The sequence below is a fragment of the Somniosus microcephalus genome, chromosome 10 (assembly GCF_052327205.1).
Source record: "Somniosus microcephalus isolate GS21.2 chromosome 10, FLI_Smic_1.0, whole genome shotgun sequence".
In the NCBI taxonomy this organism is placed as follows: Eukaryota; Metazoa; Chordata; class Chondrichthyes; order Squaliformes; family Somniosidae; genus Somniosus; species Somniosus microcephalus.
In genome coordinates, this window is record NC_140996.1 from 95372115 (window position 1) to 95383837 (window position 11723).

The 11723-nt window shown below is 48.7% G+C and overlaps 1 protein-coding gene across 5 annotated transcripts in view; it reads left to right on the forward strand.

The window, feature by feature from the left end:
* LOC147111579 (ETS-related transcription factor Elf-1-like) overlaps positions 1-5091 on the forward strand; it is a 271464-nt gene extending 266373 nt beyond the window's left edge. For all 5 annotated transcript variants that reach the window (XM_085998640.1, XM_085998642.1, XM_085998641.1 and 2 more), the window contains one exon: positions 3164-5091. In XM_085998640.1, coding sequence (XP_085854766.1) covers positions 3164-3779 — 616 coding nt within the window. In that variant the 3' untranslated portion in view covers positions 3780-5091. The remainder of the gene's footprint in view (positions 1-3163) is intronic.
* The last annotated feature ends 6632 nt before the right edge of the window (positions 5092-11723 follow it).

The following is an 11723-nucleotide window of genomic DNA, read 5'->3' on the forward strand; positions in this document are numbered from 1 at the left end:
GCAGTTTTTTACGCAGCGAGTTGTTATGATCTGGAATGCACTGCCTGAAAGGGTGGTGGAAGCAGATTCAATAATAACTTTCAGAAGGGAATTGGATATATAGTTGAAAACGAAAAACTGGCAGGGCTATGGGGAAAGAGCAGGGGAGTGAGACTAATTGGATAGCTCTTTCAAAGAGCTGGCATAGGCATGATGGGCTGAGTGGCCTCCTTCTTGTCTGTAAGATTCGATTATTCCATAATTAAACCAAATGAGCACGACACAGATGAGTGTGTAGTGTGGATCTTTTGTGCTTTGGTTTTTGTGAAGATTGTTCCTTGAATCGCCTGAATTCAAAATAAAACCAGGCCTCTTCAATGCAAACCCCACATAAGACAAGTGTTTTCCCTGGTTGTTGTGAGAGGTAAAGGGGTAAAATTGCACATTCATTATTACAAATAAGAGAGAAGAGGAAGCAACTCATCATTTGGAATGTCCCACCCAAAAGCACAGAATTCGGCCCTCCCATTCCCAGTTTCCCCAATTCTTCCATCCTTACTTGGCATATAGCATTGCAACTGCATCTCAATCAAGACAGATGCTCCCTAAATCCTGGGCTGACATCATATGTGGCTCACTGATCATCGAGTAGTAACATGTTATCTAGACTCATTACCACATGCTCATATATCCAGGCTTTAGTCTTTACCAAAGGCAATGGGCCTGAATTTGCAGTCAGCGGTGAAGCTAAGGAATATGCCACCGACATCACAAGTAAATCTGCAACTACCTCATGTGATTTTCCCCCCTGCGAGAACTTCCTTTAAAATGCTGCAGAATTCCGCGCAGTCCAGGAGCGCCCATTGTGCGTATGCAAAACTGGGATCATGTGGGGTGGTGGTTATTTTACTTCCTGATTCTTAACCTATAAGTTTGGGTCTCACCAGCTTTAATGGTCACATTCACAGTAAATCTCTCATTTCTTACAGCTTCCTCCTTCATTAAAACTTGCATCTAAGCTCCATATTATTGCGAATCCAATATTCCCGAAGTGAAATTCTGGGTAAACTCAACAGGAATACCGGGGACCTTTCTTTGTCTCTCCTTTACACTGATTCAACGTGACTCTGAAAAACGTTCTATCGTTCTCTCATGACAACAAATGTTTATTACAAACCTTTTAAAACAAAGTACAGGTGCACTATCCCTTATCCGAAACCCTTGGGACCAGATGTTTTTCGGAATTCGGAATTTTTTGGATTTCAGAATGGTATTCAGAATCAGTATGTAACACCCTAGCAGGGGTCTGGGCAGCACCCCGTAAGCAAACACATTAATATTTCTGCAGCGAACCTTATGAATATTCACACTGAGTGGGATAAATAAAGACTATAAATAGTGTTACAGTTTATTTGTACAGTAATAATTTGGTAAATTAAATAGTGGGATAAATATAGACCATAAATACTCTAGTTACGCTCCACGAAAAAACTTTCGGTTTTCGGAGGTTTTCAGTTTTCGGAAGTGCAGATAAGGGATAGTCTACCTGTATTGCAAAACTTTCATTGGGCCAATTTTTGCTATTACAAAGTTCTCATTATAACAATCAGTGCAAACCACTCATAATAAAGTCTGTTATTACAAACTATTTGTTATGTAAAAATTCATTGTCACAAATTATGCATTGTAAAAAAAATCTAACACTAAAAAGCTGCTATAATAAATTCTGTAGCTGCAATCTTCTCATGGTAACAATCTGTTATTGTAAATCTCTAGAACAAAGTATGTTTATTCAAAATTCACAAACGTCAGTTGTTACAAACCTCTTATAACACATACTGGCAATACAAGTCTCTCATTACTTTATACTCTGATTAATAACTTCTCTTTTTTAAGTTACAAACCACTCATTTAATGCCTTATTCAGTGTGCTTACATGCACTTTATTATGGTAAGCTCTTAAAACAAATCTCCCATTACAGCATTGTCTTGCTACAGATCTCCCCTGACTCTCTTACTAAAAGCTAAAACTGTTAACTGTAGCAAAATCATAAATGCACTTATAAAAGCATTTATGATTTTGCTGTATAGGACAAATCTTCCCCTTTGTCATTACAAGCCTCAGCACTGTATACTCTACTGATACAAATCATCGACAAGAACCTTTGTTATTACAGTTTTCTCATCCCTTATGCTGTGCAACAGGTTTCCTGCGCCTGTTTGCACAAGACTTAAAAATTGAAAATGTAATTACTTCGGAGGAGGTGGGCAATTAGTCCAACATTTCGCCAGCACATTGATTTCTATCAGGAGATGAAAGACACAGCGAAGCCTCTGTGCAGTCGTAACTTAGATCGCAAGTTTGGGATTTAACGATGGAGCTTGCTGGAACTAAGCAAAGAGACTCCACAGACAGACAGGCCTATGTCAGGCTGGCATTTGTGAACAAACAGGCTGCAAAAGCTTCTCCTGTTAATTTGAACAATTTTTTTTATAGCACTGTGTATTTCTGAAGTATTAATGGTTGGGATTTGTTACAGTTTTTATTTTCCCCTACCCTCCTTTCCAGAAACCTGCGGCAACATTTAGTGCCATGAAGGTTGGCAGTGCCATCGCCATTGATCTTGTGTGGCCCTAGAGAGGGTGTTTGCAGGTTATTTGATTTGAAAGGCTGCAAATCGCAGCTGGGCCCAGTCCTCAGTCAGTGTCTACACAAGCGCACTTTCCAGGAGTCGCTGGATAGCAACAGGCACCAGAAACCCTAGCTGATTAGCCCCAGCCCAGGGACATTGAAGGCTAATTGTTGTGTCCCAACAGTACATTGGCTGAGATCAAGCAACGGAGCATAGTTTAGGGTAAAACCTGGGTCCTTTCTCATCGAGTTCAGTAGCACATCAAGTGCTGCCTTTAACCACTGAGCTATTTGATGGCATAAAATGTCTTGTGTTTGGTGGTTTTTGGAAAACCGAACAGTCTCTTGTAGCATTTGTTGCGTCCGGCTTGTGAAGTTTCAGAAATTCCTACAAATAAGAAAGAAAAATGAGAAGGGGAAAAAAATCTTCCTTTTTAGCGCTGCCAATAATGGCTTCAAAATTGGGAAAATGTCCAATAGGATAGAGAGGTACTTTATGTTGTGGAATACTCTGAATATCGTTCTGATCTGCCGACTTTGTTCTTTCCCCAGAACAATAAAGTTTCCATCACAGGTTCCAGTGGTTGTGTCTCCAGGAGCTCAGCGAGTCGGTACTGTCACGTTACAAACTGTCCCCCTCACGACTGTGATCACCAGCACTGATTTGGCGATGTCCTCTCCTAAGATCATTTTCCAAACGGTTCCATCCTCCCATCCGGTGACTGTGCTGAAAGAAAACGTCGCCTTCCAAGAGGGCCCAATCTCTGCGAAGATAGTTACACCAACGTCTCTTGCTGTCCGTAGTGCCAGCGTTCGGCAAGTTCTTCCAACCAGCCCACAGGTACCAGATAATGGAACACAAGCTGTGCCATCGTCCACTGCAATAGGTGCTGCCACTCCGGTAGTGACCTTCGCAGCTACCAGTCAGCAGGTTGTGAGCCAACCACAAGGCACAGTGTTTGCATCCGTGATCAAAGCACCAGAGACCAAACAAGCTGTCATACAGACTGTGGCCAGGCAGGAGGGTCAGGAAGAAGCTGCAGAAGCCAACCAGCAAGCTGAGAATAGAACCCAGCAGTCCCATGTAATAGTGCTCACAAACACGGCTATGCTTCCCAGCCACATGCTATTTAGAGCAGGGGAGCACAGGGAAGTGGGCAAACAATGACACTGCAAGGCTTCCTCATCACCACTCCCACTTTTTTTAAACTAGATCTATAAAAATGTAATTTCAGGGTGCTTATATTGAAGTACTTTCAACTTAACCTATGTTTAATTTTAATGCTGAAAATAAAAGGTTGCAGGTAAAAGGTGCTGCTAGACTGGAGGAGAGGGGGTGTTATAAACTTTGGGGGTGATTTTAACCCTAATCGCTCAGCAGAAACCTGGCGGGAGGGCAGTTAAAATCACCCAGGCTCTTACCTGTCCGAAAGCCGCCACGATCGCAACATCTGCAATTTTAACCTGCTCTCCTGAGCAGGCAGCAAGGCCATGTGCCCGGAGCCAACAGGGTCCTTCTTTACATATGCATGTTGCGGCCTGATGACATCATTGAGACCTGACTGTAATTTTAACTCGGGCCTGAGCGGGAAATCCACCTGAAGTTAAAATCGGGGCCAATCTTAGAAGAACCATTTGCTCTTTTGGATGTTTCCTATTTGCTTTTATATTAATTTGTTATTGGATAAGTTTGGAGGGGTAAAAAGTGAGTTAAATTTCTTACTCTTCCTTAAAGAGCACTACCCTGCATATAGACTATAATCTGATTTTGCTAAACTGTAATTGTATATCTATAGCCTTTGTGGATTACCACAATACGGTCTTTGCAGTGGAAGTTCCGTTTTTCTGGCATTGGAATGGTTTGTGCTGAATATTGTCCCTTCTAAACATGAGGGCCATCAATAAATTTCAAGAGTGCTTCAGTTGAATTTAAAAGCTAGCCCTGTTGCATACTTTGATACTGATGAGTAAGCTTCATTTTTACTTAATTATAAAGAAACCAAAATATTTGTTTTCGATAACCTGATGGATTTAAAAAGAAAACGAAAGCTTCAGAATACCTACTCGAATTGTTGCATTGTGATCTTCATTCTTCTATCTGTAATGTAAATGTGTACAATCTTTACTGGGAGTCAAATGGGTGAGGGAAGGAGACAGTATTTACTTATTAGACAAGCTTTTATCGGTGGGATGTTTTTAAAAAAAAAGTTGTTCAAGGGCTTTTTATTCGCAATGGGAATCTTCAGCTCAACAGTGTAAATATTAGAAGAAAACTTTTTTTGCTTTTGTAAATAATGTATATTGTGTTCTATTTTTGAGGTTGAAAGAATATTTGAAAATTCCGATTGCCAGCTTTTTAAAAACAAATTGAGGTACATTTTATATAGTTTTTGAGAGTTGATGTTAACCACTGACATTTCCACTGGAATTCTTAGAGTGAACATATGTTCAAAGGCAAAAATAAACCATTTTAGTTGCTACATTAGTGTGTGTTTGTAAGTTTAGTTTGTGTCGTGCTAATGTTTGTTGTATGGCAGATGAAGGGCCCCTTCATTGGATTATAAATTCCTCTATTTGAAAATGTACGAACTGACCACTGCTAGCAATTACAAAATTGAATGTTATAATATAGCACACTTTCAACTCCTTAGCTTCTTTTACTCTGAAGCACATTTTGCTGTTTAAAAGTTTAATCCAATTGCATCACTCTACAAAGCAGTGATAAAATAAAATGTAGGCTCCCTGGTGTGTAAAGGTATGGCCTTGTGTACTGCTGAACCATACACGTAAGCAAGGTCCAAGATTTGGGGGGCTAAATTCGGTTCATTTGCGCCTCCTGTTAGCGCAAATCATCCAGCGCCTGGGCGCAGCGCCGCTAACTCCTCCCGCGAAATTCAGCGGGAGGTTAGCGCCGCGCTGCACTGCACTGCCAGTGATGACGTCATCGCCGTGCACAGCACCCCGCTCGTGCCCCGGCTGTAATATTGGGTGACGCCCCCCCGACTGGACGCTATACCCGCCAGGGTCAGGGAGACCTACCTGCGGCCGGGGCAGCGCTAGTTAAAGGGAGGGTGGCGGGCGGCCATTTCTGTTGCTAGCCGCCTGCCAGCACCTGCCCCCATTGCTGTCCCTGGCCCCTGTGAAGCCCCCCACCGCGGGGTGCCAGCTGCTCTCCATGAGCCCGGCACTCCTCTTGAGTGGCGGGCCCGTTTGCCGGCACTCCCGATCCCTGGTGGCCCAGCTGGGCGTCGGGACGTGCTGCGCCAGGCCCCTCCCCTTTAATAAGGGGAGGAAGGCCTGCAGTACCGTGGTGTGACGTGCCGCAGAGCGTGGCGCTACGGTATGTAGCGCCGCGATACTGGCTCGCAGCATCCTAAGAGGGATGCGGAGCGCTTCCAGTAGCGCCCCTCCTCCCTCTCAGGGCGCTACCTGGGAAAATCGGCCGCGGGGGCGCTAACTTTTTCGGGGTGCTACCCAATTTATACCCCTTGATCCCTAATCTTTTGTCTGATCTCTGCTGGGTCAACAGTGCAAATAAGAAAGAAAAACTTGCATTTCTATAACACCTTTCTTGACCTCCAGACATCCCAAGATGCTTTACAGCCAATGAAATACTTTTGAGTTGTAGTCACTGTTACAATGTAGAAAATGCAGCAGCCAAATTGTGTACAGCAAGGTCCCACAAACAGCAAACTGATAATGACCAGATAATCTGTTTTAGGTAATGTTGGTTGAGGGATAAATATTGTCCAGGACACTGAGGAGAACTCCCCTGCTCCTCGAATAGTGCCATGGAATCTTTTACGTCAGCCTGACAGGGTAGATGGGGCCTCAGTTTAACATTTCATCTGAAAGACTGCACCTCTGACAGTGCAGCACTCCCTCAGTACTACACTGAAGTGTCAGCCCGGATTATGTGCTTAAGTCTCTGGAGTGAGGCTTGAACACATGGGCCTAGAAATTGGGTTGGTAGCGCCGGCGCTGAACGCCTAAAGAGACCTAGAATTGGGGCGAAGCCCTATGTTGGGGCGGGCGCTATGAAGATAGCGACAACTCAGATATTGACTATACATTTAGCGCCTGCGCTAAGTGTTTGCACGCGCCCGTAAGCGCAAGCAGTTCATGACGTCATTTCAGTGTGCAACGCCTTCTAGGAGCGCCTGAGCGCATATTGGGTGGCGCCCGGAGCCTTAGCGCCCAGCACTATTAGTGACAGTTCGAGGGAGGGCTAACAGGCCCTTCTCGGAGTAGGGGGGCGCTATTTAAAGGGGACAGCTTTAGTGCAGATTCTTCTGCCACTTGGCCTGCTCATTGCGATCGTTGCCAGAGAGAGTTGGCGAGCTAATGTGGAGCGGAGTTCTGGGAATGTAGCTTTACAGTACTTGGGTCCTTCAAACCTGTCCGAGTACTTGCAGCACTACACCTAAAAGCCTTTTGACCAACTGGCATCGGAATGAGAGCTTGTTTGGAGGGCGACGGCCTCATCGCCCAACACTGTGAAGGGGCAGAGAGAAGGCGGGAGAGAGGGCCGGGATTGGCCAGAAGGAGGAGGGCCAATGGAGGTTGGCCAATCCGACAGGAAGCTGCGAGGGTCTTTAGGCAGCAGGTGACAAGCCTTGGCATGTCGGAGCAGCAGTGTTTGGGAAGGCTCCGATTGTGGAGGGACATTGTTACTGATCTGTGCCACCTGTTTGGTCATGAGCTTCAGCCGCATGAACGCTGCAGAACCTCTCTGTCAGTGATGGCTAAAGTGACTGATGGCCTCCATTTTTATGCCAACGGATCCTTTCAGTCAGCCATTGGGGACATTGCGACTGTCGCTCAGGTTGCAGTCCACTGTTGCATCCGGCAAGTTACAGAAGCCCTTTATAGGCGAAGGCGTCAATTCATGACCTTCCCTCGGACCATGCACAAGCAGACGGAGGGCGCGCAGGGTGTCGCTTCTATTGCGGGCTTCCCATGGTGCAGGGGGCAAGTGACAGCACACACTTGGCTTTGAGGGCGCCATGCCATCATCCTTAGGACTTCCGCAACCGCAAGGGGTTGCACTCCCTCAACATGCAGCTGGTCTGTGACCACCGCCAAATCATCATGGCAGTCACCGCGCATTTCCCAGGGTGCAGCCACGATGCCTTTATCCTGCGGCTGACCTCAGTTTGTAACCTTTTTGAGGGGCTGCCTCGAAGACGAGGCTGGCTTACTAGGGACAAGGGCTATCCTCTCTGGCCATGGCTGATGACAACACTCCGTGTGGCCGACACCCCAGCAGAAGAGCTGATCAGCAGCGGCCATCAGGCGACCAGGCACAGTAAACAGCACACTATTGGTGTTGTCAAAAAGCGTCTCCAATGTCTGGAAGATTCGGGGGGATCCCTGCAGTACTCGCCGCAGCAAGTGGGACACATCGTCATCGCCTGCTGCATGCTCCACAACTTGGCGATTTGACACACACAGCCAATTCCAGCTGTCCCTCAACGACCAGCAGAGCAGGCAGAGGAGGAGGAGGAGGAGTATGAGGAGGAGGAGGAGGAAGAGCGGGCGGAGGAGGAGGAGGCGAAGGAAGAGCAGGCGGAGGAGAAAGGAGGAGGAGGAGGAGGAAGAGCAGGCGGAGGAGGAGGAAGCGGAGGAGGAGGAAGAGGAGGAGGAAGATGGAAGGGCTGCTGAAAGTGGAAGGGCCATGCGTCAGAGGCTCATCTGGACTCGTGTCGACACCCCTGTGGCGGAATGATGAGAGTCTTAACTCATGCGCACTTTGGATGTTTGAGGGCCTCTGAATGCCAGCATCACTGAAACTAGTCACATGCACCATGCCACATTGAAACTTCTGTTTATTGGCACAAAAGTCATTACAGCTAAACAACGTAATATCAACAGAAACCATAACTTTCAAAATAACTGTGAACTGTTCGGCAAAGCCGCAAAACTCAACAAACCTTCTGCAAATATAACAACAGGTGAGGGTGTCCTTGCATTTGGACTAACAAACGTCTCAGCACCTCACTCTACAACTGGCCCCTTGAGGGAGAACGACTTCTCTTTCGCGCCCGGCCCCTTCCCTCCCTGCTGCTCTGACATAATTGGACCCCAGTGGCGGCCTCAAGGCTGGGGAACGCCTGCTGACTGTCTGGAAGCGCAGAAGCCCCTGAGGGACAGCCTGGCCGACCTCTGGGCTTGGAGGGTGCGGACGCAGGATGCTTGATGGGACCATGGCTGGAAGCAGTGTGGCCTGCAGGTGGTGGCAGCTGCAATGCAGGCGTCCCAGCGCTGGCATGTGCAGTGGTCTCCTGTCGAGAGAGGACACCTGCACCATGGTCGGACGACACACTGGCTATCTGAGGGGAGCGGGTCGGCTCTACCGCCACAATCGCATTCTCCACTGATTGCTGGCCTTGTATGGGACTGGAAGGGCCCGGGGTGATCCTAACTGATGCAGAGAGGGTGGCTACAGTGAGAGATCGCGTTGCGTCAATCTGGCTGTGGAGGAGCCCAGCAAGTGACTGCGTGGCAACAGTGAGGACCTGTGTGCCAGGTGCCAGTGCTTCGGAGAAGGCCTGGACAGTTCTTCCCATAGCTTCGGACAAGCCAGGTGCCGACCGCTCCACTGCCTCGGACAAGCCCTGCACAGACCTTTCCAGGGATTGTCCGAAGCCCTGAACAGTCCTTTCCATAGCCGACTCAAAGCCGTGGACAGTCCTCTCCATTGTTGGGCCGAAGCCCTGGATAGTCCTGTCCATTGTTGCCCCGAAGCCCTGGATAGACCTGTCCATTGTTGCCCCGAACACCTGCAGAGTCCTGTCCATTGTTGCGGCAAAGGCCTGCAGAGTCCTCTCCATTGTTGCCCCGAAGTCCAACATACTCTTAGCCAATGAATCTATTGACTCAGGCACCTTCTCCACTGCAGCCATCAGCTCCGTGTGTCTGACCCGGGCCTGTTTGCTCATCTCAGCCAGGCGACGGACCTCATCTGCACTCTGTGCAGCAGTCATCACGACCTGCCTTGCCCTCCGGGGAGACGGTGGCCGAACTTGCCTATCCCCCGTGCGTTGCTGCATGCCGCTTGGTCCGGCAACTGGTTCATCCTCAGAGCCACCCCCCCTCCCCTCCAGGGGACTACTATCCCCAGTCTGTAGATGTGTCAGCTCCCCGGATTCTGCAACGGCTGGTCCAGGTTCCTCCTGGTCCGCACCTCCGGTGGCACTGGCACTGGCAGCTTCAGCGCGTTGAGCCCGAGCTGGTGCTGCTTCATCTGAAAGTGGGAGGTGGAAGAGTGACTTTAGCAAAAGGACAGCTTTGCTGAAAGGCATGCCAGATTGCGGCAAGGCTCTGACATGGCTGCACACTGAGGATGCATGCTGGCGGGGGGACCAAGTGGAAGGCAACAGGTGAAAAAGGTGAGAGTCTTACCCTCGGTAATGGGGTCGGCAGATGCAGTGGTCACAGGACCAGACAGACGTCCTCCAAGTATCTGGTGCACTCTCTCCTCCAGATCCGTCAGAGTGACCACTTGTGGAGGTCCGCCACCGGTTCGACGCTGCTCCTTTCGGATCATGGCCAGTTTGGACTGCAGGGGAAAAAAGGGGAAGTTCTGTAACATGAGGCCTTGAGAGATCATCGCATGCCCCCCATGGTGCAAGAGCCCTTACATGAGGCCTTGAGAGATCATCGCATGCCCCCCATGGTGCAAGAGCCCTTACATGAGGCCTTGAGAGATCATCGCATGCCTCCCATGGTGCAAGAGCCCTTACATGAGGCCTTGAGACATCTGTCCATGTGTGTGCCCAGAAAGGGCCATGGGTGCATGCTGACAGATGGCCATTGGGGCATCATTGCAGCAGGGTGCCCGAAGTCAGCTGCAGATGGAGGGAATCAGAAGATTGCTAAACCATCACTCACCCTAACGATCCGTGTGAGGTCGTTGAATTTCTTCCTGCACTGAACAGGGGTCCTGGTCGCCATGCTGCTGGAGTTGACCCTCACAGCAACCTCCCTCCAAGATCGTCGGTAAGCCTTCTGATTCAGCCTCTTGCCATTATCCGGATACAGGACCTCTCGACGGCGCTCAACTGCAGCCACCAAGTGGTCCAGAGCCTCAGTGCTGAAGCGCTCTGCTCTCTGCCTAACCTTCTCCATGATGAGCAAGTTTGTACCGCCAGACAAGGGCGAGCGCCGAATCTGAGGCCTACAGGGCGTTGGGTGTTGAAGCTCAGGCTGACTGACCCACCCCTTTAAGAGCCGGCCGGCGCCTGGAGGTCTCGTGGTTTCCCGTAATTGAGATCACCTGCGCTGCGCCCGTCCACGTCGATATTGAGTAGCGCCTGAACTTTTGCGCCTTAAGAGCACCGTGCAACGGCTGAATTAGCGCCTCAAGATCCTTTGGGGGCGATGCAACCCAATATCTTGCCAGGCAGTGATAACTTTAGTCTGGCTATAAACTTAGCACTTCGCCAGTTCTAACGCCTCAAGCGAGGCTATACCCAATTTCTAGGCCTTGATCTTCTGACTCCACAACAAGAGTGCTACAATTGAGCCACAGTTGACATCTAAAGGAATCTGATTTAGTCTGTGTCCCTAATTTCTAATTAGTCTGTGACCCTGGGCAAAGGAGGAGGTAAGAAATGGCTAGTGTTCCTGCTGCTATTGGCTGTCCAATGACCCAGCTGGAAAGTGGTGTGTGCGGTCATTAGATGTAGGTAGAATTGACTCTGCTGCAGTGCTTTCCTGTATTTGAGTACCTGTTGATTCTCAGGCCGCAACTTTAATTGCCCTGAGGATGCGGGTTTGGAGGCGGGTCTGACGCGAAAATCGCAGATATTGGGGGCGGGTTCGCAGCCCGCCCCCCGCGCAACTTTCGGAAGTGTCGGGTCAGCCGCTCCGGAACTGACCTGACACCAAACGGCGGGACAGGTTGTTAAGGCAGTTAACAGGTTGTTAACTGCCTGGTTAATCATCTTTTAAAGGGCTGATCATATGTTCATGCTTTTTAAAGATGCTGCCTGCCTTCATCAAAACACGCCTGGTGAATGGAGGCTTGTTCACCTCGGACCTCAATTGTTGACAGCTGTTCGAGCAGCTTTAAAGCAGTCCTGCAATGTCTCATTCTTTCACATGCCAC